This window comes from Polyodon spathula, chromosome 10 (genome assembly GCF_017654505.1).
Source record: "Polyodon spathula isolate WHYD16114869_AA chromosome 10, ASM1765450v1, whole genome shotgun sequence".
Lineage (NCBI taxonomy): Eukaryota > Metazoa > Chordata > Actinopteri > Acipenseriformes > Polyodontidae > Polyodon > Polyodon spathula.
In genome coordinates, this window is record NC_054543.1 from 36,267,769 (window position 1) to 36,293,299 (window position 25,531).

Sequence of the window (25,531 nt, forward strand, 5' to 3'; positions counted from 1 at the left end):
CATATCCCAAAGTATCGGTTGGTGGTTGTCTTCTCTTTCAGGGAACCAGGGTTGGTAAGTAACTTAAGGTTTCATGAATGCTACATATTGTGAATGTCAAATAATGTGATCCTGGCAATAACATATGGTTACAGTACTTATTATTGAGACACATCCTCTATGGGCATCCTTATTGTCATATTAAATACAATAACCCACACTTCATTATTCAAAACTAATTTCCTGTGTTAATAGTACAAGAACTTTGGGGGTTTGGTCCAGATGAAGTCAACCAATATTTTCACTGATTTTTGCAGTGTTCTGTGCATACATGTTTAACAAAAACCTTTTTAACAAATAAACATTAATTCTGACCAGGGGAAAAAAAAATAACGTCTTCAGTTACCTCCTTGACTTGTAAGTATGCACGTTTAAACATGTTTTCTTTGGGCTTTGCCCGCGTGGCACACTTGTTGTGGAAAAAATACACAGCCTTAGAGAAAACTCCCAGGAGCACATACCCGTTGGTGTTCTTGCCACATCTGTTGTGAAACAACAATAACAGCCATTAAAGTCTTACACTTGTGTTGCAGCTGGATTTCAGAATCAACCTTTCTTGTTTGAAAGCCTAATTTTCCAGTGTGCGCTTGCTTGTTACTGCGTTGTTTTGTTTTCTATACATAACAGCAAATGGTTTACAATGCGTGTAAAACTGCAAGAACCACATCTGGAAACATTGCATCACTGAGAAGGACCCGGATTGAGAGGAAGCAGAAGTTTCACAAAGTCGCAGAGAAGTAGCTGCACTTAGAGTAAAATGCAGCTTTTACAAAATCTGTAGGGAAATTATTCAGCTGTCAGTGATGTAAGAAAGTAGAGGATAAAAAAAAAAAAAAAAAAAACACACAGACCGGTAAGTCAAATATCTGTTTTGTTAAAACGCATTTTCAACAAAGGCGACAGAGAACTGGAAAGCGGAAACATAATTGCCTGTCTTTGGGAGTGGTGATTATAATATTTAAAGAGGCATTGTCGAGATGGTTGCACGGCTGAGTGATGTTTCAGTGCCGATGTAAGTAGGGAAAAGAAATGTATTTTGGTAAATTGTCATATAAAGCTTTGATTCATAACAGCTATTGCTGGACACTGCGTACGTGCAATGAACAAACCGTTATGCGTTTATAAAGTTAGCTAACTATACTTTTATTTAGATTTTATATAGGTGCATATTTTGTAATTTGTTGTAACGTTATTCGTTGGGGCTGCAGAGATGTTATCCTTACTGTATTTCTGGCTGTAAAAATATGCAATACACGATGAGAGATCCTTATTGAAACAACATAGGTACTTAGATCTGACAACATCTAGGTTTTAAAACTTCTGGCTCATTTATTTTACAATACTAACAAAGTGCAAACTGTTCTTATACCGTTAACGTTTTTGTTTTAACTATTTGTTTATTCATAATACCCACTGTGAATTCTGTAATATGATTTAGAAATGTGGACATTTGTGCAATGTAGCCCACATAAACATGACCCTAGCAGGTAGGAAAACTAGCATTAATGAAGCAGTGAGGTTAACCTGTCTCTCTGACCTAACATTAATTCACTGAATGGAAGACATGAACTTCCAATCTGGATGGTCACCAGATCTATTGAATATAACTTTGAATCTCAAGTTTTGTGATCTCAACTAACTTTGCAATACAGGAACAGAATAGAGGGACTGTTGCTGGCCAAAAGAAGCAAACAAGGGTCACTCATAAGATTATCACAGTTACAAAAAACAAGTCACCTGCTATTTGTAAGCAACTTACTTAAAAAGTCAAGTAAACTTTTATTTGTGCAAATGTAATGCCCAGATATTTCTGATTTTAAAATAAACACCACAGCAGTTATTTATTGCAATCTATATTACAAAGAGAAGTTCAGGTTCCCTGTTACGTGTTTATATGCTGATGATGCTGTTTTGCTAGATTTTTTTTTCATTTACTGTGTTATATGCTGACGTTTCAAGCTTTGTGTAAAAGAAGCCATCTCATGCAACTTTCTGAAATGCGCTGAGCTGCGGCCGGAGTCTAGGCAGGTTTGTGTGGACCTTAAATGTTGGAGAAATACTAAAACATGTTTTACATATTACATAAAACAGATGTTTTCCTCATCTTTAGTCTTGTATCTGTATAATGATGTGTACTGAAGCAGTATGCACAATTCAAAAACATGTACTACTCAAGGTTTTAAAGAAAACGTATTTCTCATTAGCATAACAGTATTATCACTAGGACCGTGTTACTTTGTGTTTAATCTTTGCTTTATAAGTTTTTCACCTTGAAGTACATTTTCCATATCACAAAGATATATGTTTATTTCTTCTGCTTGGGCTACACCTGACCCTTACTCTTTTATTGTATTCTGAAGACAGATGGAGACCTATTTTATGTGACACTGGCAGTGAATAGAGAAGTTTCATTTTATAGTGCTATGTCAGGATAAAAGGGCTCTTGACAGCATAAACATCAATGGTTAAACCAAAAGACAATGTTTCTTACGTATGTAATTGCTTTTTTAGCATACAGTGTTTTAGTAAGGTTTATAAAGACATGCACCTTTAAATTACAATTGCTTGAAAGGTTTCTTGAAATTGTAAGTCCCATTCCCTAAATACCAGGTCCATTTTAAATTATCCCAGTAATCTGTTGCTTCCATTCTCCTTATTAAATCTAAACTACCATAACCAATATTTTGAAACAGAATTAATGGCTGACATGTACTGTATCATGAGATGGTTCCCTTTTCAGTTAATCACAAGAGGAAGAGATTTACATTAGAGCATCAAGGACATTTTTCTTTTGTAGCATTCTACTTCAGCCTTCCACCAAACGTTGTGTGACTTTTAATCTAGATTGCAATTATATCTTTTTTTTTTAAGCTCACAGAGACCCTATTTGCCCATCTATTGTGAACTGTGCAGATTGTCCCATCTGTGACTTCCCTGAACACCTGCTGCACTGAATGGTTGACCCTTGGCCAGAACCTTCCCGAACACGGTTACGGCAGGCCCAGGGGCGTTACAATATCTTAGTTTGTTAGAATTAATATGTGAAAGATAAAGAATAACACAAAACTATTTGTGCTATTTTTAATATAACATTCTTATTGATTTATGTATTAGAAAACAAACTCTTTTTTTTCACTATTTAAGTAAAATAGTATTTTATTCAAACTGGGTTAATTAGTTGATTTGTTCAGGTATTTTCTTTTAATCATTAATGTTTTGCAAGAGTTGTGTAGCAACAATGTTCTATTGCTGCTTCAGCTCTTAAAAACTTAAATAAACCACAAACATTTTAAAAAACTTATTTATACTGTTAATATTTTGAACGATACATTTCTAAAATGCTCTGTTATTGTAGGGGGTGCATAGTTCCATGTAAACGTTGTAATGTCAGTAAATGAACCCGCGTAATAGTATGGGATGCATGTTCTGACGGGGATGCAAAATTCGATATATAACAATGTCAGAAAATGCTACTGGGATGCATTTTCTAACAGGGATGCATCTTCTGACCTCACACTGGTCGTCTACTTATTTTGAAAACCCTGCTGTATTGAGCCGGGGAAGGTTTGAAGTGTGGGAATTAGTGCTTGTGCTGCAGTTCAGAAACATACATTGCATTGTTTTTTTTTTTTTTTACGAAACAAGTTTGGTTCTCTCTTTATCACAGTCGGAGTAGGAAATACAGCTCACTATCCACGCCAGCAGTTTGCTGTTGAAAGGATGCTTGCTGTTTCCACTAGAAGTCACATTAACCAGCATAGATAAGATGGGTTTAAGATGACATTGCTATCTGGGTGCTCAGTGAAAACAAATTTAAACTTCCTGTTATACTTTGAAAAAGAGTCGGGGCAGACCACCGGTTCTTGTAAATGTCATTGGTAAAGAAATAGAAATGAAAGGCTAAGCACTCCTCACCCTTTGACAGTGATAATTGCAGTGCTTGAATTCACAAATAACATAATGACTGCAGGGAAGAAAATAACAGAAGCTTATTTATCTCCGTAATTACGTTACAGTGTATGCCCTCGACATCGTATAAGTTAATGAAAAGATCTAACTGTGAAGCTTCCCATCTAAGACAAAAATGCCTCTGTGCTTGCCGGCATGACCTAAGAGTGTGTATCTGAGTCTGTAGGCAGTTTGATTATGCAGAGAAGCAGTCTTGAGATGGAAACCCGATTACTTACATACTTCAGTACTGAGAAAATCGAGGTCCAATTGAAAATAACCAAATTCCTTTTGCGATGGTCTACTTGTTCTTGTTAAAGCCTTTCTACTTTTCTATGAAAAGCAACCAAAGTGCAGGGATAATATTAAAATGCAGCATTTTATTAACTATGTCAAATCTTTAATTGCTAGGGAGGAAGGTGTATTTTTTAGTCAGTCAGTACTGTTTGAATTCACAAGAAAACCTCAGAATGTACATTTAAGGAGTTTACAGTAAGTACGTTAAAGTTGTTTCTAACTTTGTAACGTCACAAACTTGAGCAAAAGCTAAGTAACTGTGGTCCAGTTGCCTATTAAAATAGACGTGTAACACTAGAGTCACTATTGTCAATTGAAAGATGGTTCTTCTTCACAACACGTGACTGAGCTGTGCTCTTAGAGATGTTCGACAGGCTTCACAAAGTGCAGTGAGGAAGTGTGACGTTTGGTGTGCAGATTACAGGAAGCTTGTGCTAAACTGAAAGAACTGATGCTTTGAGAAAGCTACCGAGAGCACATAAGGTAAGCGTTTTTAAAGCCTCTTTTGATCTTGAATGTGAAAGGGTAGGACGAGGGAAAAAAAGGGGGTGTTTCTAATTTCTTTTGGGATCTGGGACGGCTCCTCTGCTGTAGCACCGGCTGGTTACTTGTTTAAAGTCCTGTAAACCTTGTCTGTGCTATTGCAAGCGGGACACTGGGCTGTGACCACAGAAGGAACTGAAACGCAGCCATCAACTCAATGTGGAACTAACTTTAGCATTATTTTGTGAACTCTCAAAAACAGTCATTAGGAAATTCCAAACTGACTACGTAATAGGGATTATTTCATTTATTATAACAAGAAAATGTTATGAACTGCCAGGGATTAACCTTACCTAAACTGGCATGTTTTTGGTTGGTGAACTAATTATATACTAGGATGTAATGCAGAGTAAATTCACTATAGACTGATTGTTTGCCTCACTGTGTTATAGTACTGTACACATATTCCATGCAAACGTGTCCATTTATGGAAACATCAACTTGGAATGCAGAACTACTCTTTGCTTATCATATTGCTCACCAGTGGTTTTATTTGTTCTGCAATTTAATAAGCCCTGGTTCTCTAATTGCTAAATATTAAAACATTTAATATAGGTAACTTACCCAAGCAGACAAACAGGAGAGCATATATAAAAAAAAAAAAGATAAACTTTTGCTGTTAAGTTCTGTTTTATCATATAAATAGCAGTATATGGAAAGCAAAGCAAATAGCTGGAACGATTCTGTTTGTGGATGAGGAAAACAGATTTGTGCATGTATGTCAGAAGCAGGACATACTGCACTTGTTTATTGTTTTTCCATTTGCTCTCTTTATCAGTAGATTTTGGTCCTGGCATATCTGTAGTCCTGCGTGGCATTTGCCTTTTACTGAAAACCAGAGCATTCAAGAAATTAGTTTTGATCACTTCTATTAGATAGTGGTCTATTGAACAAATCCATTTACTATACAGTCTCTTTACATTAACTTTCAGTTAATTTAATACAGCAAGTGTGCAGGTGGTAGTGAGATTGTAGTTAATTTGATCAAATATTAATGAGGCATTGTACATTGGAGATCTTTGTGTTGGAGACAAACCTCAGTAAAAACCTGCCCTGTCACAGGCATGGTCTGCCAAGTCATAGTCAACATTTTACAGTATATTTTCTTTGCTATTAGCACAGAATTTAGCAGACACTCCATCTCAGAGCTAGACCAAAAAAAAACGACCAGCAGCACTGACAAGAGGTGGTTAGATCGGTTAAATCAGGACAATAAGTGTTGCTTTGTGGCCTAGTGAAGGAAACGCAACTGATGAACAAGTGTCACGTCCATATAGATTGGTGATCCTTGTAGGTATGTATGTATGTATGTGTGTATATATCATTATTTCAGCCTTTTGGATGATGGTCTCCCCAAGATCCTTCCACAAAAGCATGTCTGCTGCATCCCTCATCCACGTTGTTCCAGCGTATTTCCTAATTTCATCTTGCTGAAGGTCTTCTTGGTTGCTTCATATCTCTTGGGATCTAGTCTAGTATCTCCTTGGTCCAGTGATGGTCTGTTTTTCTTGCTACATGTCCGGACCACTTATTTCAGTTTTTTTGCTCTTATAATAACATTGCATACTTTTGTTTGCGCTCTTATCTATTCCTTCCTTTTCCTGTCTCTTCTTGTTATTCCCACATGCATCTTTCCATACTCTGATGAGTCGTTTGTAATTTTTGAGTCGTTTTTCAATTGAGGGTCCGGGTTTTGTATCCTTAAGAAGCACTAGCAGCACGCATTGGTCGAAGACTTTCCTCTTGAGTCATGAGGATAGTTTCCCTTTCTGAACCATGCTTAATCTTCCAAAGGCACTCCAGCCAATTTTTGCTCTTCTGTTGATTTCGCATATTTGGTTCTCCGTTGACGAAACTAACTGTCCTAAGTATACGTAGTTATTGACTTCTTTAAGCTTGATCCCATTGACTTCAGTTGTCTGTGGAGTGGTATATTTATTGAACATGACTTGACTTGTCTTAAGGTTCATATATAAGGTGAGTGTATATATATATATACACACACACACACACACACACACACACACACACACACACACACACACACACACACACACACACACACACACACACACACACACACGGCTGTGCAAAAGTCTTAGACATGTTGCATTGTTCCACTCTGATGCATTATGAACATCAACAATTTACTCAAAGCCACCACTAGTGTTTTCTACTATTATAACAACCCTAAGTTGCATAAAGAAGGAATTACATTTACTGAAATAGCTCGCATCACTCGATTTTCAAGGTATGGTATCCGAAGCGTAATCAAGTACAGAGAAACATCATCTGTAATTGACAAACCCAAGACCCAAAAGGCTGTCTAACAAGAATGAGCAATACTTGACTGTGTCGTAATCATGAAAGTTACTGTGTAAAACCTTTTTGTGATTGTATTTTTTGTAAAACTGTGTGTTGTTTTAACTGTTAAACAGCTTACCGTCCAGTTATTCATTTAGGTTCCTGTTTGTGTTTAGTTAGTGCTTGAAAAGAGGTAGGTTTTTGTTTGTTTATTCTTATTTTGTATTATTAAAAATAGCGCATGAGTGCTTAAAACTCAAGTTTCTGTGTCCTGGGTAATTTTTAAAGGGGCAATGAACAGCAGAGAGGAAGCCCGGTTTACATATGGTGGTAGCGAGTGTGGGCGCCCCTAAAAACCCAGAAATTAAAATTGGAAGTGTAGAATAATTGATCACAAGGATCAATGAGAATACTGTGGCTCAACTTGAGTAAAATGAAAAGTGGATACTGGAGCTAGGGCTGCCAGAGTGGGAGCCAACACAGAAACTAATTGTTTCTGTCACAGATAGTAGCAAGAGTAAAGTTGGTGTGTTTGTGTGTATTTATGTTTCCAGTAGATAAATATGTTTGAAAAAGGCAAAAATACTAACATGACAAAAACAATAATATAAGAAAAGTTGGGGAATGAAAAGAGGTTGTTCTGCACAACATTCAATCTAATTTAATATACAAGCCATTTGACTAATGTTCCATGGGTTCTAGATGTTATTAGTTTATTAGTTTAGATAGATACAGTGGCAAATATCACACACACATACACACACCCTTGAAGGAAAATAGACAGACAGAAACACACATTGTGTTTTTGTATTGGCTAATATAATTCCCATGATGAAATATAAACTACTGTACTGTAAAAGTTTGGAAAGGCAGCAGCACCCTTAGTTCAAAAAAGTGTTCCCTTGACTATCACAGTGGTTTAGATAAAAACAACATAGTACCCGTGAGCATGGTAGTTTCAAGGCAGGATGTTATTTGAGACACTCAGCAGGGTTTTTAAATACATAACCTGATTTATTGCAAGAGCAAAGGGAAAAGTGGAGGATTGTGAGCCAAATCCTATTCATTTAAGAGTCCCAGTGAGGAAACAGTAAAAACAAGATTTTAGCCCAGGAAATGCGTGCCATATTAGCCCTTCTTGCCAGGGTCCCAGATAGTGAATGAACAAAGCAGCTAGAGAGAAAGCAATCTGCTTTGACTTGCTGATTTACTGTCACAAGACAAATTCTGGGACAGTCAGGCGTTCGACTCAGTATTCCAATTTGTTATGCATTTATCCTATTTACAGCTCCAATGAAGTGGTAATACCGCACAAAGCAATGGAAATTACAGTAGTTTAAAACGTAGATATTACCCACAAGCATTGTGTTCCGTACGCCCAAACAACACCTTGACATGAGCTGTAGTTTTAGTAAAGAAGGTATATTTATTTCATGAGAAGTAGCTTGCATTTTCAATAATGCTGTTGAAAAAAGCCACATGACTTGGAAATCCATTTTCTCTGGTGTTATGGTGAATACCTCATTGTAAATACCTTTGAAATATGTTTTTTAGTAAGAATTTAACAGTTATTTAAAACTGTTCCAAATCAGTTTGCAAATAGCCTTTAGTTATGAATTGTGTTTGTTATATAAGCACAGTAACTTCAGTTTTGTTTGCTTTGACCATACTTTTACTGTAGCATTAGAGACCATGTCAGGAGGGCTACCCCATAAACAAAGTCAACTACTAAGGTAATGCCAGACAATCTGTGTTTTACTGAGACAAAAACTGTTGAATGGTGCCTTTACTGTTATTTAAAACAATTTAAATCTCCTATTTACAAATTAGCCTTTTTAATGTTTTGTTTTCCTTTCGTCTGCCGTAGGGCCTTGCCGTGCAATGGATAACATATTCATATTTACCCTGCTTTATCATAGTTAGACATTTTTGTATAAGCATTTCCCATTTTTAAATGTTATTTAGCATGTTTTTGGCTTCCTGCAGCGATATATGTTTAGTCAGTGGAATTTTGTGCTGTGTTTGAATATGACTCGCAAGATAAAATACTCTACAACATTTGTTGGCCATCCTGCTTAAAGTTGCTGCATGATGTTGCTGTTAAAAAAAAAAAAAGAAAAAGAAAATAGAGCTAAAAAGTTGGAGCTAAATGGAAAAAAATAAGAAGTCAACCTTGTCTGCTGTGTGAAATGTAACAGATAGTCATTAGCCAGAATAAATAATAAAAACTGAAAAGTGATTCATATGCACAGGACTAAACAGTGTACTTCAAACTGAATAGCACAGATTTTGGGGATTTCAATATTTATATGGGGCTGTCTTGACCAAACCTAGTGGTTGGCAAATTAAAATATGTATCATTCTTCACTCTTTTATTATTGTGCGGAGATCTGGCAAATGTGTTGCCTTTGCACTAGTCCAGAACTCAAAGGACAAGTGGTTATATACCAGGAAACAACAATGTAATTTGTTCCATCCAGAAAAAAAAAGTACATATGTAAATTAAAGTAAAAATTAAAAAATTAAAAAACTGTCCATCCCACGGAACTGGGAGGGCAGTGAAAAGGTTGCTGTTACTTGAAAGCCTTGGTTAACACTCTTTCAGAGCTGATTCTATTACAGGGAAATCGCCTGTATGCCAGAGTTCCCAATTACATGGGAAACTGCTGCTCCAGCACTAGTAGCTTTTAATGCTGAATTTGGAAAGCACTGCATAATTTAAGATGTCTTTCTAAGCAAATTAATTTCCTTGCAGGCTTTGTGGTGGGTACTCCCAGGTGAATTTTTGTAAGTTCAGCATAACATTTCCAAGAATTGGTTTTATTGAAAACCTGGCACAGGAGAACAGTTACTGACAGGCTACAGTCCAGTTAAAGTAGTTTAGAATTTCACACCATATCTGCATAATAGCAATTGCGTTTCACAAATGAACATACCTCAAAATAGCTTAGCTGAACCAGAAAAAGGCCACTGCACTGTGAGCCCTTTTTTAAGTGTTTTTGTCCCCTTATGTTTGGATTTATATGTCGATGTAATCTTGAGATAACCACACAGGTGGTGCTTTTTTCAGTGTTAAGTCAAAATGTAAATGTAAAAGAATAGGAAGTAGTTTTTATTGGCATGGTTTACCATTTTGTATGTGAATGCAGCTGCTTGAAAAGAGTCTGTGAGGCAGCACTGGACTCATGCTTTTCTACTGTACAGAGCCGTTTTCAGACACACACATGTGAATTAAGTTGGCCCTTTTCATAGATCAAGCATAGTTTATTCAGGCTTGTATGAGGTCATTATTTATTATAGGCGATGTAGCTTGGATTCCAAAATATATCCTGTGTGGGTTTTTCATCCAAGATGTGGTATTAAATTGCATTATTTATTTTAGTTTTACATGCAAAAATGCACTTTCTGGTCTTTCAATGTTTCTATTAAACTTTCTCGGCTAGTTTCACCAATCCTAAATAGCACTAATCTTGAACTACCTAATGTTAACTTAGGTAAAGTAGACCACAGTTACTGATAATCAGGGCTGTGAAACTAGCCGGCTCCGACAGAGTTAAATATTCGCACACATTTTGCTTTTACTGTTTACTGGGGAAAAAAATGTCTACTTGTTTTTTTTGCCAAAATTTGAAGAACAAATAAAAGATCACACACACTGTCAGTAAAGATGACAGCACTGATAACTGGTTGAGTTAGCTTTTGAGGACTATCTTGGGAACCTTATCTGTTTTTTTTATTAAACTGTGCATGAGGATTTTATATACTACTCTACATGCTGACAGATTAGATAAAACACATAGCCACAAATCAAATCTACACAGCCTATGGATTTAGGACACTAAAAATGGCATGACTCATCCAGAAGAGGGAGAAAGTCATTGATCAGTGAATATAAAATATAACACATTCTAATTAGGACATGAGAATTATGAGGAGTAGCCTAGTATCTAGTTGATCTCAGTACGTTGCAGGTCAGGTATTAAAGGATCCCAGTGGTTTAATATCAACAACATGGCTAGATAAAAAGTTTCATACATTCACCACTCTCTCCGTAAAGAAGTGATTCCTACCCTCTGATTTTTTTTTTCGCCCCAATTTGCCTAGTTACCTAAAACCATGCTTTTGATATGTTAAACTGCTTAGGTTTGTACAAAATAAATAAATAAATAAATAACACTATGCAACATAATTTTTGTTCCTGGGTAGTAAGTGTTATTTCCTAATTGCTTATGCCTCAAAAGTGTAGAAAATGGCTATTATTCCCCACAAACTTTGCTTTTGTGACCAGGACAGTGATATTTCAAAATATCATTATTTCCAATGGGAAAACGGGCAAATGTGTGTCTTTTCATTCACATAAAGTCAGAAAAAAACAACATATGAATCCAAATTAACATGAATTTATACTAAAGTAATACAAAGATGACCACAAAAGATTTAGAAGTGAGTAGTTTTTCGAGATTTACAATTATACTGTAATTATACTGTGTTGTTTTTTTCTGACTTTATGTGAACGAAAAGACACACCTTTGCCCATTTTCCCATTGGAAATAGTGATATTTTGAAATATCACTGTCCTGGTCACAAAAGCAAAGTTTGTGGGGAATAATAGCCATGTTCTATACTTTTTGAGGCATAAGCAATTAGGAAATAACACTTACTACCCAGGAACAAAAAAAAATAATTTTTTTGTTACACAGTGTGAAGTTTCAAGTAATTAGAATTGTCATGACAGTATCCTACATTTCAGTACCTGTCAGAAGGTACTACGTTCCCGCTAGCCGCTCTACACAAGCAAAATGTTTTCCCTTGTGGCTGAACTATTTTTCCCAGTAATTTGCCGCGTTCTGTCCTGAAAAAAAAAAAAATCAGTCGCGGACGCGTAATCAGACGAATATGGACTAACAGTCACCCTTAAACTAACCTGAACCGTAGAAAAAAAATGTTCACTTCTGGATTCGGCCAAAACAAACCTTGATGAAAGTGCAGAAGACGAATCACCAGCCCACCTGATTGCATGTACTACAATAATGATTTCCAAGGGGCACTGAATTCAGACTGCCAGCACATTCAATGTGTGCTGGTAGATGAATCAATACAGATTGTTTAGCTTGATTTCATTTTGCCCAATGAAAGCCCATTAGCTTGGTTGCGTAATGCTATATTTTTTGGAACCCACTACTTATTCTTTTAAGAATCAAGAATCAACAAAGGCTTGATTAAAATGAAACAGTGTTTCCATTATAATTACAATTTGTAAAATATTAAAATCCATTTCAATAAAAGGAGTCTGTTGTTGCTGAAAACAAGGCACGGAATGAGTCACTGGGCAAGACAAAATTGAAGACAGAAAATGTGACACAAAAGATGTGGTTCAGAACTTGTGACTGTTCATCTCAGTGTTCAGATCACTCCTAGCTTGTTCCTGTGGAGGTCTCCCTCCATTAGGACCAGCTGTCTATGATGATCATCGTAAACATTTTTTTTTAAAAAGTCAGGGTTGAGCAAGTCAATTCTGCTTAAAAAGTAGTATCATAGGTTGATAATGTATCTACACACAAGCGAACAGGGGCTTTGAAATAGTTTTCATGAAGAAGTTTCAAGTGATTAAATTAGAACTATGGCACTGCTTACCTTGGCACAGTTTTTAATAAGAACATACATACTGTAGAACATAACGCCTTTCTAAGTTTCTGAAGATTTCAGCATGCATCTTCACCAGCAGTTTGGATATTAGGTACATGTACCTGAGAGACACTTGGTGCTTATTCTGGAGGCTGTGTTAAGTAACATTACCAGTTTTATTTGGCTTTCACTAAAAAGGCTGCAAATTCTGCTTTGGTCTGAAGATAAACCTGACCTATTGTGCCCCTGTGAATGGGTTTCATATATTTATTAGAGAAACACGGTTTGTACAGGGGCTTGCAAAGGGACTGGGGATTGATTTACAGCACACTTCCATTGTAATGATCAGTTTTGTTCTGTAAGTCTGGAATCAATAGTGTTTCATTCTAACAGCTGCTTTGTAAAACTGAAATACCGAAGTGGCAGGATGGCTGTGGGTTTGCTTGAAGCTCTGATCTTCCTGTTGACCAGTTTAACAGGAAGTCAGAGGCCTAAGTTTAACCATCCTAACTTGTTCTCTTTTTGACATGCAAAACTAACACAGCAATTCAGTTTATACTTACCATGACTACTTCATAGTAAAATCTACACAGTTTGTTTTAAAAGGCTTTTGGTTTATGCACACACTGTAACTGTCTTAAACACAATGCTTGTTTTCTTGTAATTGGGTGACTTTCAAGCTATGTTAACTATTCTTAAGGACAAAATAGAATAAAATATTCATGTTTTTCAAAACAAAATGGAGGCAATCACCAGATATTTAGAACAATGGCTTTGTAAATTGTGCTATTCTTTTATCAGAAGGTGTCTCAGTTCCCCATGTGAACCACAAGCACATCCCTTGCATAGCTATAAAGCATAGTGCTTAAAAAAAAAAAAAAAACACGCCTCTTCACCACATAAGAGGTGCTTGGTACTGTGTAACAAACATGTGGGGAACTTCTAAGTAAAGGAAATGTCTTTTTTCTATTATTAATTAACTTACACAACAACTTAGCTGATCAAAACTGAACATTTAAATTTATAATTATACTTAGTTTTGAACATCATAAAAAAAAGAAAAATGCTAGAAATCAGACGTTTATTTTTTCATTAGGAGGCATAAATGTACAAGAGATGACATTTTTGTTTTACTGAAGCATCTCAATTGCCTCTTGCAGGAGTAAGAAGCACGAGAAGGAAAATTAAAAAGAGAAGATGCCCGCTCCTCCACCTCCACCCCCTCCCCCACCTGCTGCCCCCCCACCTCCCACATTCTCACAAGTAAGTTTTACAATCCCAACATAAAAACAGCATGCCTTTGTGGCAGTGCAATGAACAATGGGTTGATGTAGGTAAATGTTCCATGTTTATCGGCATTAACCTCTCTTGCAACTGCAGATAAACAAATGTGAAATAACATACCAGCTTCACACACAAGACTGTTACAGCTACACCTGTACCAGTATTTCATTTTCATTTAAAATCGTTTTTTCCTTTCCTGGTGTTAGTGTTATTACAATTGCAGGCACAGCCTTCCTGACAATGACCACAATTACTAAGATTAGTATCTAAACCTGGCTGAAACAAATGACGAATGTTATTGCATTGTGGTAACAAGTGCAATGTCGCTATCCAGTGATCACTGAGTTCACCAAAATAAATAAATCAATTTTGATTTTAAACAATCCATAGCTAACTGGTTACATGGAACATACAAAAAAAGTAGTTCTGTCATGCATTATGTAAATAAACTCAACCAATATATCTTATATTAACACTGTAACCTAGTGCCACAGTAGTCAGTTTCAACTGATACAAAAAGTACAACCTGTCTGTCAAGGAGATTGCACCACAGCGACCTTGTGGGAGAGACAGTCTTGCAAATAGTTATGACGGGAAGGTGATGGCGAGGCAGAGCCTAACTGGGACTCTTCCTTTCCTTGTCTCTTTTACACAACACTGCTTCCCAGCACTGCCACCTCGTGGTAGGCAAAGATCAAACGTACACAGACAACCATAAAGTTAATACTGATAATAATGGCAACTAGCAGTCTGGCAGAATGCAAATATTCCTCTATAAACCCTCCATTGATTTTTTTTTTTTTTAAATTTTGTTAATGTCTATTAAGGAATGTACCAATGGATAAGTAATCATTACTTGTACTTTTGTCGCGGGGTTCTTCTGCTTTAATATAATTATTTTTGAAGATAAACTACGACAGTTCAGGTTGGGAATTAACCTTAGAATGCAGACATTGTTTTTGTGTTATCATTATGTAACACCTTATGAGATATCTCTGTACTCATGCTAAGTATGCTTTTATTTTATTCTAGGCCAATATACAGAAACCTGTTCTGAACAAATCACAACAGCAAGGAAGAAATGCTCTTTTGACAGATATTTCAAAAGGAACGAAGCTGAAGAAAGCTGTAACAAATGACAGAAGCTCCCCATTGATTGATAGTAAGTACAGAAGTTCATTCCATTTCTGAGACTTTTCAAATGAAAACCTATGAATGTATTACCAAAAACCATATAGTAAACATTTATAATTTAGCAAACTATAACCACCACCTGTACTCAAGTGTGTAAAACCCTGCAGTGCTGTTTCTACACATTCATGATCGGTCTGGTTCTTGTTCTGCAGAGCCCAAAGGGTCAGGAGGAGGAGGAGGAGGAGGAGGTGGAGGAGGAGGTGGAGGAGGTGGAGGAGGAGGTGGAGGAGGTGGAGGAGGTGGATTAGGTGGAGGAGGTGGATTAGGTGGACTCTTCCAAGGAGGGATGCCGAAGCTGAGATCTGCAGGGAGCAGAGAAAGTAAGGCTGAGAAAATGTGATACTTTAGTCAATTTAAATAGAGTAATCCGTTGCATATCCACCCGTCACATATCTGCCCGTAACTGTTTATCCTCCATGATCAACCTCTTAGTGCGTTGACTTGATATGTAAATAAATCCTGTTCGCCTGCGGGGCGTATCAACTTCATCTTCCATTTCGATCTCCTGCCTGTCACTCGGCAGCATATGCACACACCCATACAGCAACCCTGTCATAAGCATTAGTACCCTGTATCTTTCTAAACAAGGCATTTAGGGGAGCTCCCTAATAAAAAGCTGAATCTCAAAACAATAATTGTATGAATATAGTAATTGTTACAGCTGTCTATAATGGTATTTAAAACATGATTCATTTATCCATATTTTTATATATCCGCCCTTACTCTGGTCCCACTGCAGTTTGATATGCAACAGATTACTGTAACTTATGTTTGTACTGTTATGGAAACACCTTGGAGAAAATGTGTTAGCGACCTTGACATTTAGCTTTTTTCATGTGGTTGCTAAATTATAATGAGAACCTGAATACAGTATAAAAAAAAAAAACATTGCTCACATGATGTGTAGTAGTAACTGAGCATAAGTCCATTGTCTGTTTGCACAGCAGACAATAGGTGAGACTGTGAGAGAGTCGTTGAATAACTGAATGACACACAACATTATAACAGTTTATTAGAGCTTCACGGACCAAGACAAAACAGGCTAGTGAGAGACATGTGTGTCCTAAAACAGCCGAAGTACATGGACTGAAGGAAAGCGTCAAATAATTGGTCTAGAGTGAGGTATCATTTTAAAAGTGTGTGTGTTTGTTTTTCTCTATAGATTCTGGAGGGAGCAGAGCTCCAATATTGCCCCCTGGAGGACGACCAACAAGTGGTAGCTCTGCCCCCCCACCCAGATTTTCTGGAACACCTCCTGTCCCGAGAAGCAGTGCTCCAGACTTTCCTAGAGCCAGGATGACGCCCCCCAGGCCAGAGAGTGAAGGGGGGCCCCCTCCTGTGCCCAGCACACCACGCCCCACGCCATCCGGTATGCAGAACAGAGGCCCTCCACCAGTGCCAGGAGGAGGCCGGCCGAACCCCAGCCCTGCTCCATCTCCACCCTCCTTTGGTGGCAGGAATCAGGGCCCACCATTACCAGGAAGCTCCCCCTTCTCTCGTCAGCCTTCCCATTCCAGCCCTCCAGTCCCCAGCTCAGGCCGGCCTCCACTCCCTCCTGCACCAGGCAGGCCCATGGAGGACAGGCCTCCACCCCTTCCCACAGGAGGCAGGTCCTCCCTGCAGAGAGACGGGCCACCAGCCCTTCCCTCTCAGAACAATAAGCCTCCAGTTCCCGCTGTGCCTCGGCCTTCAGCCGCTAGCGGGGCTCCTCCTCCTCCTCCCCCCGGCAGACCAGGCCCGCCTGCCTTCCCTCCCACCCCCCGTGGTGATGAAGAAACTCCCAGGCTCCCCCAGAGGAATCTGTCTCTGAACTCTCATGCTCCAGCTCCTCCACCACCGATGTCTGGCCGATCTGGCCCCCTTCCCCCTCCTCCCAATGAGAGACCACCACCCCCCTTCAGAGAACCTCCTGGCCGATCAGGTGAGCCAAGAGAAATTAGGTCCACCTGACACTTCATTTCAGCTTTTTTTTTTTTTTTACTTAATTTACTTTTTTACAATATCTAACTGCCTTTATTCATAGTGCTTTGATAACTAAACTACACTATGAGAAATGCTCACAGCTAAAGATATTTACTGAGGAACTCTGCTCTGACTCGGTACGTGAAAGGTGTATGAATAGGCACATGAAAGTCAGAAAGCAGTGACATCCTTTTATACTGTATTTTGTGGAAAATCCAGGTTCAAAGAAGAACTAGAGCCACTTACATAAATAAACTTTGTTCAAATCGTTATCGACACACTTGCTTTCAGTCATCATTGCTTTCTTCGTTGCAGGAGCAACTAACCCTAATTAGTCTAAGAAAATTACCAAGAAGACTAAGATGGCAGCTCTTGTCAATACCATTCCTAAATCTTCTGTGTTCCTTGCAGGGCCCCTCCCCCCTCCACCTCCCATTGGTAGGAACGGAGGCAGCGTGAGGTCATCCCCTCCGCCACCTCCACCCAACCGGCCTGGAGCCGAGCCCAACAGGGGCGGGGGGAGACCCCCACTCCCTCCTGACAGACCTGGCGCTGGAGCTCCACTCCCGCCTCCGCCACCAGTGAGAAACGGCTTCCAAGACTCTCCCCACATCTCATGCGAAGGTACAGTCATTTTTTTTTTTTTTTATGATAAAATTAGAAGTCAAGTTACCAACAGTTTGTCTTTAAATTAAGGCTAATATGATATGTCAAATATTCATATGTTTTTTTTCTTTTCTTTGTGAACTCATGGTAAAACACAAGCTAGCAAGGTATGACAGACATGCATGATAAACACATGGTACAGTATATCCATGCATTTATTGTGGTAAACCTTTGTAAGGGTAAATTCTTATCACAGGGGCTTCACGTAAATAGGGTTTGGCTATCAAATTGTATTGGCTAGTGTTAAGCTTCTGTCTTGCGTCTGTACATTTAGGGCCATATCATTGTGAGAATAATTAAACAGCTCATATGTTTTTGTTTGGCAGATGAGTGGGAAGGCAGATTCTCTTTCCATCCTGTTTCAGAGTTGCCACCACCTGACCCATATATACCAACTCAGAAGGTCTACCCCAGCAAACTGGGAAGAAATGAAAGCAGAGGTAATTCTCCATCCTTCTCCTTGTTGGCTTGTCAGAATGTTAGTTCTGTCTTCACCATATTGATGCTACAGGTATGATAATTGTCAGAAACAAAGAAAATGATTCTTGACACCCAAAATAAAGTTTCTTCTTCCTTTTAAACAAAGAAAACTGTTTTTACCCCCGGTGGGTTGCACTTTTTTCGCCAATTTTTTACCCTGGTTTTTCTCCCCAATTTTGTATTATCTGTATCCTTGGCTCACCGCTCGCAACCCCTCCCCCTGCCGACTTGGGAAACAGCAGCTGGAAAACAGGTCCTCCGAAATGTGCTTCTGCCAATCCGCCATTTTTCGCATTGCGGATCCACAGCAAGGCCACCAGACCTATAGTGCCGGAGGACAACACAGATCTGGTGGCGCCACTGCAGAACCACAGGCGCCCTATCGGCCACAGGGTTGGTGTGCGGTGAACCGTGAATTCCCCTGCCGACCTAAGCCTTCCCTACCCGGACGCTGCCCCCTGGGAACCCCTGGGGAACCCCAGGTCACAGTCGGCAGTGACATAGCCTCGATTCAAACCTTGATCTCCAGGCTACAGGACGCATCCTGCACTCCACATGGAGCGCTTTAATGAACCGTGAATTCCCCTGCCGACCTAAGCCTTCCCTACCCGGACGCTGCCCCCTGGGAACCCCTGGGGAACCCCAGGTCACAGTCGGCAGTGACATAGCCTCGATTCAAACCTTGATCTCCAGGCTACAGGACGCATCCTGCACTCCACATGGAGCGCTTTAATGGATGCGCCACTCAGGAGCCCCATTTAAAAATTATACTGATTGCCAATCGATGATCAACAATTGTTTCTGTAAGAAAGTTTGAAAGACTGACTCACCTGACAGGGTATTAACCTTACATTTACCAAATCAAAAATAGAAAATGTGCTACACCTTCATGGACCACTTCCCCACTGCCCTCCTCCTACCAAAACTACACTTTATTATGTATGTTTGACAAACTAATTGAACTCATTTTAATTGATTCCTATAGGCTCAGTAGGAAGAGAAAGAGGTGCTCCACCGCTCCCTCCTATTCCGAGGTGATCTGGGAGTCTGCACAGGATTACCACTCCTTCCAGCAGGAGCTCTTTTGTTTCTTTTTGGGGCTGTGTTCATGGCCATTTCTCTTGTGCTTTCTTTTCTAATGGCTTTGTTCAGTGTCTAATAAGTCTTGCTGCATCGGGGCTTCAGTGAAGTTAACCAGTGATGTCTTTTGTTAATAAGTGCCTTACAAAACTAACTGTGTTTACAAAACTACAGAAGTACAGACATGTTTCTAAGTATGTGTTTTGTAAATAATACATTTATCATGCTTTACTGCAAGCCATTTGAATTAGCAATGCTATCTATTGGGTTCAAATAGCAAACATAAGGACCCATTTTTAATTCATGTTTGTATTTTTTAAATTGTTCAGGACTGCTGTAGCAAAAAGATAAAAATAGTAAGGTTTTAAAAAAAACTCAGTATCTGTATGTATTCTTATCAAAGCACAGACTGATGTTTGTGTTTTTTTACATTTAAGTAAACTCCGCAAAATAATTGTTGACTCACAGATCCCACATTTTATTTTTATGGGTTTTATATGAAAAAAAAATCATATTCTGGAAAAATTATTCTGGAAGATAATACATTTTATTGGTTTATATGTCTGGGGGTAGTCATTAGCATCATTTGTTGTAAAGAGTATTTTTAGCCTTAACAAATATAATGGTTTATATTGGTGTAGCGCTCATAGTGTTACTGTGCTTTAATTATGCAAATCTACATGTGTATTTATATATATATATATATATATATATATATATATATATATATATATATATATATATACTCTTCTTGAAAATGCCTTATTTCAGAAGATTTTTTATTTAGAAGCAAAGACATAAATGTGACTGCCTAAACTGTAAACATAATGCTTGTGCAATTGCTATTTTCAGTATCGGTCCATGTTTGTAATTGATTGACAAGTAGTTTAATAATTGTGATAATGCATCAGGGAGTTTTGTGAAATTGGGCTATATTCATGAATATTCATAAAACTTGAAAGACTGTTTTAAGAAATGTTTTAGTGAGTGTTTATAAAAGTGCTCGGGTTCAAACGTTAAAAATGAGAAATACTTTTAACCTTCTCTAGAATGGTTTTAAAAAGGTTTAATGAACTGTAAGCTTGATTTAAAAATGAAGACAAACGTTGTCCAAAGCCATGTGATGTTATTGACAGAGATTGTTTTGTAGAATGTAGGTTTTACTGTACTGAGGAGAAAGGCATATAGTGACTTCTGGTTTAGAATTGTATTAAAGTCAGTTTATTAAAATAGAAAGATTGCATGTCTTTTGTGTACTGTACTTGGTACTGAGCATGCATTGCTTTGGACCAAAAGTAGTTTATCGGGCAGATCAACAGTTAATATACTGCTGCAATTTACATAATTAAAATAGGACCTTTTATGGACTAATATATTATGGAAATCAAATTAAAGTGATTTTTTAATGCATTTTTTGTCTTTAAACCTATGCAAAATGTTTTCAAAATTTTAAATAAAAAGTTTTTTAAAAAGAGTGAAAAAAAAATACCAGGAAGAGATTTGTGGTCTTCTACAGTTTTTAGTTTGTTACTTTGTGGCATTTGTATGTGTTTGTGAGTTGAAAGAATGCTTTCAAAATAATAATAATAATAATAATAATAATAATAATAATAATACATGGATTTTGACATTCTCCATAGATAATAATGGAAAATGCACAAAACATTATGTTTTTGGAGTAAATCAAAGTTGCTGTCACCCTTTATTATTTGTATTTTTTTTATAAAAATAAACAATAAAACAAGTCTATCTAAAATAGGTCAATTACGCATGTATCCAAAACCCTGCTAAGCTGCTGGTCGGTACACAAAACACATTATTATTGCTACACCAAGACATTGCATCATAATTCATTTTGTCAGTATGATATAACAATAAAAATAAGAAGAGTAATAACAATAATTATAAAAATAAACAATAAAACAAGTCTATCTAAAATAGGTCAATTACGCATGTATCCAAAACCCTGCTAAGCTGCTGGTCGGTACACAAAACACATTATTATTGCTACACCAAGACATTGCATCATAATTCATTTTGTCAGTATGATTAATGCAACAGTGCCAAGCTCAAATTGTAATCCCTATCTCATGCACCCACTTGCCAACAGCACGTGACCCAACCCTGAAAGAACGCTCTTCTGCGCACATCATGCTTGATCCTGTCTCGAATTTACGTCGACCCACTTACCCTTCCTCTGATTTGGTGACTTTGCACCACATGGCATAATCAGTCGACGATTGGACGCGTAGATTGTCAATCATGGCTGTCGGGTTGGGCCTAGTGTAACTACATATCTGGTACAATTTGAAAACAATGTGACTAAAAGTGGTTGTGAGTGGAAAGTGTCCTGCTGTGTGGAACGTCAGGTTACAAAAGGTTAGTATAATAAATATTGACTTTACCCGGACAAACGAAGGCTAGTTTTAAAAGTGCTATATGTAATACCAGCTGTTGTCGGTTTATGTCTTTTGCCAGGACTTTTTTTTTTTTATTTACTCATTTAATGAGTGTTTGTAATCTGGTATTGCCGGATCCTGCAACTGCACATATTTAATACTAGCTTTTTATCAGTATGCAAAAAATAAATACATAGATAAAGAATAACAGTAATAATGTTAAAGCATTGTATTGTAGTCCAACGTGAATATGTTATTACTGACGTGTATACATTTGATACTAAAATTCGCCAGGTCATTACATGAAAATAAATAGACCAGTTGTCTTGGCTGTCTTTTTGTGTAGTGTACCTCAGCATGTGTATGTTTGGCTATAAATTTCATGGTCAGTTCCGGTTGAATGGCGCAGGTTTATGTTTCATATGTGCATTGATATTAAGTTAGGGTGCTAGTTCGTTTAATATTTTTAAATTCTGGTAGTTAAAAATCGATTGTAAGTACTAGTTAAAATATTGTAGAGAACAGGGAAAAAGAAAAAGTGTCACATTATTGTTGACCTTGTGCAGCGTAGCAGAACATGGATAACACAAAATGAGGAAACACACTTTTCCACAGTAGGCATTATACAAGTGAGTTTTGCAACAACAACAAAAAAAAAATTGCAACTTGAATAAAAAATAAATTAATAACTTGACAGGCTCTAAGTGATATAACAGAAAGAGGGTTGTCGTATTCAATCTTCATATGAGGAGGCCACCACTTAATTGCAATTACTAACAACATACTGTAAAGTCCTGTACCAAACGTCTGAATCTGTTAATCCCTGGTAGATTTTAAAGTCCCCATGTACAGCGCTTTGTGATGACTTGTCATTGAAAGTTTTTACCTTAAAATTATTATTTAAACTGGCTTATTTTTTGGATTTAATGTTTTAATATTATTATTATTATTTTATTATTATTATTATTATTATTATGATTATATTATTATTATTATTATTATTATTATTAGCGGTATACCAAGAACACTGAGATTAAAGCAGTATACTAGAACACTGTGCAGTAGTTAAAAGTAACTAATGGTTGTCTTAGTTTGCTGGCACTGAATGTATATTTATTTTCCTGGAACAAGTCTTCTATTCATTATCTTCATAGTGACTCAGGTACAAATTTCTAACTTGAATGATGAATGCATTGAACCCGTCAATGTGGCTAAGGCTTGCTGTTTTAACAACAGATACTGGTAGCAGGTATACAATTATGGATTTTAAGTTACAAGCTACAATTTTGGCACTAAGTTTTAGTACATTTTACGGGCGTTCACCAAATAATGTAGTTTTAGCTACATCAACATACACAAGAGCTTTTTAATTAGTACACCAAAACCAATAATATAAAGACTATTGCTTTTGACTGCTTACCAGTTTAAATGTTACTTTAGAGTACAAAACTTACAGTGCATACATCAGACTCACAAATAGTTTTTGGTCTGAGTCGAGGGTCTCCCATCCTATGCGAAAACTCAGAGGTACATAATGTACGATCTTACAATATGCTTCTTTTTTGGAAAGGCGTACAGCCTTAACAGATCATCAAACCTTTCATCTGTCATTCTAAAATACCTAAAATGTCTCTCGCTGTCATGTGCCGGCATCTCTGTGAATAATGTTTGAAATTCTCTCTGGGGTTTTCAGTTGGTTGAGAGGACGGATGTACCAATGACGTTGTCACACGAAAATAGGTCTCCCATGAAAAACGGGCACCTCTGACTGTTTTTCATAGATGAAAAATGGCCCCCTGGGACTAAATTTCATAATGAAATCTGGTGCCCCCAAAAGACAGTAATGTTATCAGTTATATTACAGGGGGATGGGAGGTTTGACAATGAGACACAGGTATGACTGCATGACCTTTTCTGTTGTAAAAGCAGCCATTAACTGAACCTCTGCAAGCACATGCTAGGCCTCTTGCATTTTGTGATAATCCTGTATTACAAAATGTATCAAGTAGCCAATTACATTTACATTGGTATAGCAACACCTATTAAACCATCTTTCTGTTTCAGGCCTTTTAACGTTTTAAACACAAATATTTAGTTTTCCTTTTTTTTTTTTTTTTTACATTATTTTTACAAGGCTGGTCTGTGGAAAATAGTCTAGGGGGCCCATTTTCCAGGGGTCCTCAAATTTCGCCTGACAGTCGCTTTTTATTTATTTTTTAATCCTCTTGTATAGAGGTACAAACTTGGCACATCTACTTAAATGTAAATATATTCAATTTCACGAATGCAGTCTGTATTTAAAGTATACCAGCACTTTGCGCAGTCTAAAGGGCTGCGACATGATGCTGCACAGCTTTTAGCTCTCTGCAGCGGACGTATCAGATTTGTTTGCAACAGAAGTACTGTATGAGTATGAACCAGGATTCTGAAACAAACAGCATGTTATAAAGCCTCTGTAAGTTGGTAAACATCTGTTCTCCGATCCCTTTGTTCTTCTGTCTTTACAGAAAACAGCTCCCTCACTTTTTTTTGCTTATTTGCTGTCACTGATTTACATGCCTGCTTCTATCTTATTTCCTGATCTACTTAGCTACACATAAATGCTGCATGCGTGCATACGCAAACAAACAATTACCAGATACTGGCAAGTTTGTATTTTCAGTGAGTTTGTTCTTCTACTATTGATATTAAATACACCACAGCAAGCACATTGTCATATTTTAGATATTCCCATTAGCACAGTCTGAGAGCTAAATTTAGTGAATCTTTTTACTGCAGTCAAGTAAGCTACAGTACATTTAATTTAATTCCCTAAATACAGCAATTTTTTTTTTTCAGTAGTACACTTCCTAATTCCAGTCGCAAGTATTTCTATGTGTTCTGTTTTCACCTTTCTATTCAGTTTGAGAAGTACACTTTACTTTCCCTGCAACAGCTCATCCTGCTTTAGTACAAAATGCTGCATAACTTTGTTTCATTGTGGTTACATCTTAAATTACCGTACTTGCTTCTTTGGCTGAAGAAATGTTATCAGCTCATCACCAACCTACGGAATCTGCTTTGCAATTAAATCATCCTTAGACTCCTGACGATAAACAATATTTAGGTTGCTAAAGAAAATGCAACAGACGATAAACATATCTCTTGATGGGACTCAACTTTGTTTAGGCACTCTACATTTTGACTTGCGAAAGATAGGCTTGATACGGTAACCTTTTCACTTGCTTTTTTTTGTAATTATTGAAATTTTTGCTGCATTACAGCCCTTTTATAAGAATTAGTTTTGGCACGTGTGCAACGCGGAAACCTTTTTTTTTTTTTTTTTTTTTTGTTTTTCACTTATTTTAAATGTCTTGAATGCAACTGTCATTTTAAGGTTTATTTTTTATTTTATTTTTTTTTCACACAACAGTATTCACACTCGTTTGGCCACTGTCACAACAGTTGCATGAAACTGAGGTTACATATTCTGCTGTTAATGCAGCGCCTCTCCATTTGTATATCAGCTGACAAGGGCTCAGCATATGTATAGCTATTATGTACTATATGTTGCCTTGCAGTACGATAATACGACAAAAAAAATTATTGAATGGTAATGCACAAACTAATGTTATTTTTTTTTTTATTAAAGTAGTTGCTTCAAATATAGTATTAGGTGGTGGATCGCACCGGTCGCAGACTTATTTTGAAAACCCTGAGTTTGTATGACA

At 37.4% G+C, this 25,531-nt stretch overlaps 1 protein-coding gene across 3 annotated transcripts; it reads left to right on the forward strand.

Moving 5' to 3' along the window:
• The first annotated feature begins 554 nt into the window (after nucleotides 1–554).
• LOC121322212 (WAS/WASL-interacting protein family member 1-like) lies at nucleotides 555–20,140 on the forward strand. 3 transcript variants are annotated; one of them, XM_041261827.1, is made up of 8 exons: nucleotides 555–893; nucleotides 13,918–14,019; nucleotides 15,073–15,202; nucleotides 15,387–15,554; nucleotides 16,397–17,155; nucleotides 17,608–17,820; nucleotides 18,189–18,302; nucleotides 19,328–20,140. In XM_041261827.1, exons 2-8 carry the CDS (start codon nucleotides 13,954–13,956, stop codon nucleotides 19,378–19,380), a joined length of 1,503 nt encoding a protein of 500 aa, XP_041117761.1. In that variant the 5' UTR covers nucleotides 555–893; nucleotides 13,918–13,953; the 3' UTR covers nucleotides 19,381–20,140. The 3 variants fall into 3 exon arrangements, with proteins under 3 accessions (XP_041117761.1, XP_041117760.1, XP_041117759.1); XM_041261826.1 differs by lacking the exon at nucleotides 555–893 and adding an exon at nucleotides 940–1,051 and having other exon boundaries at nucleotides 13,917–14,019; XM_041261825.1 differs by lacking the exon at nucleotides 555–893 and adding an exon at nucleotides 4,672–4,767 and having other exon boundaries at nucleotides 13,917–14,019.
• Nucleotides 20,141–25,531: the final 5,391 nt, after the last annotated feature.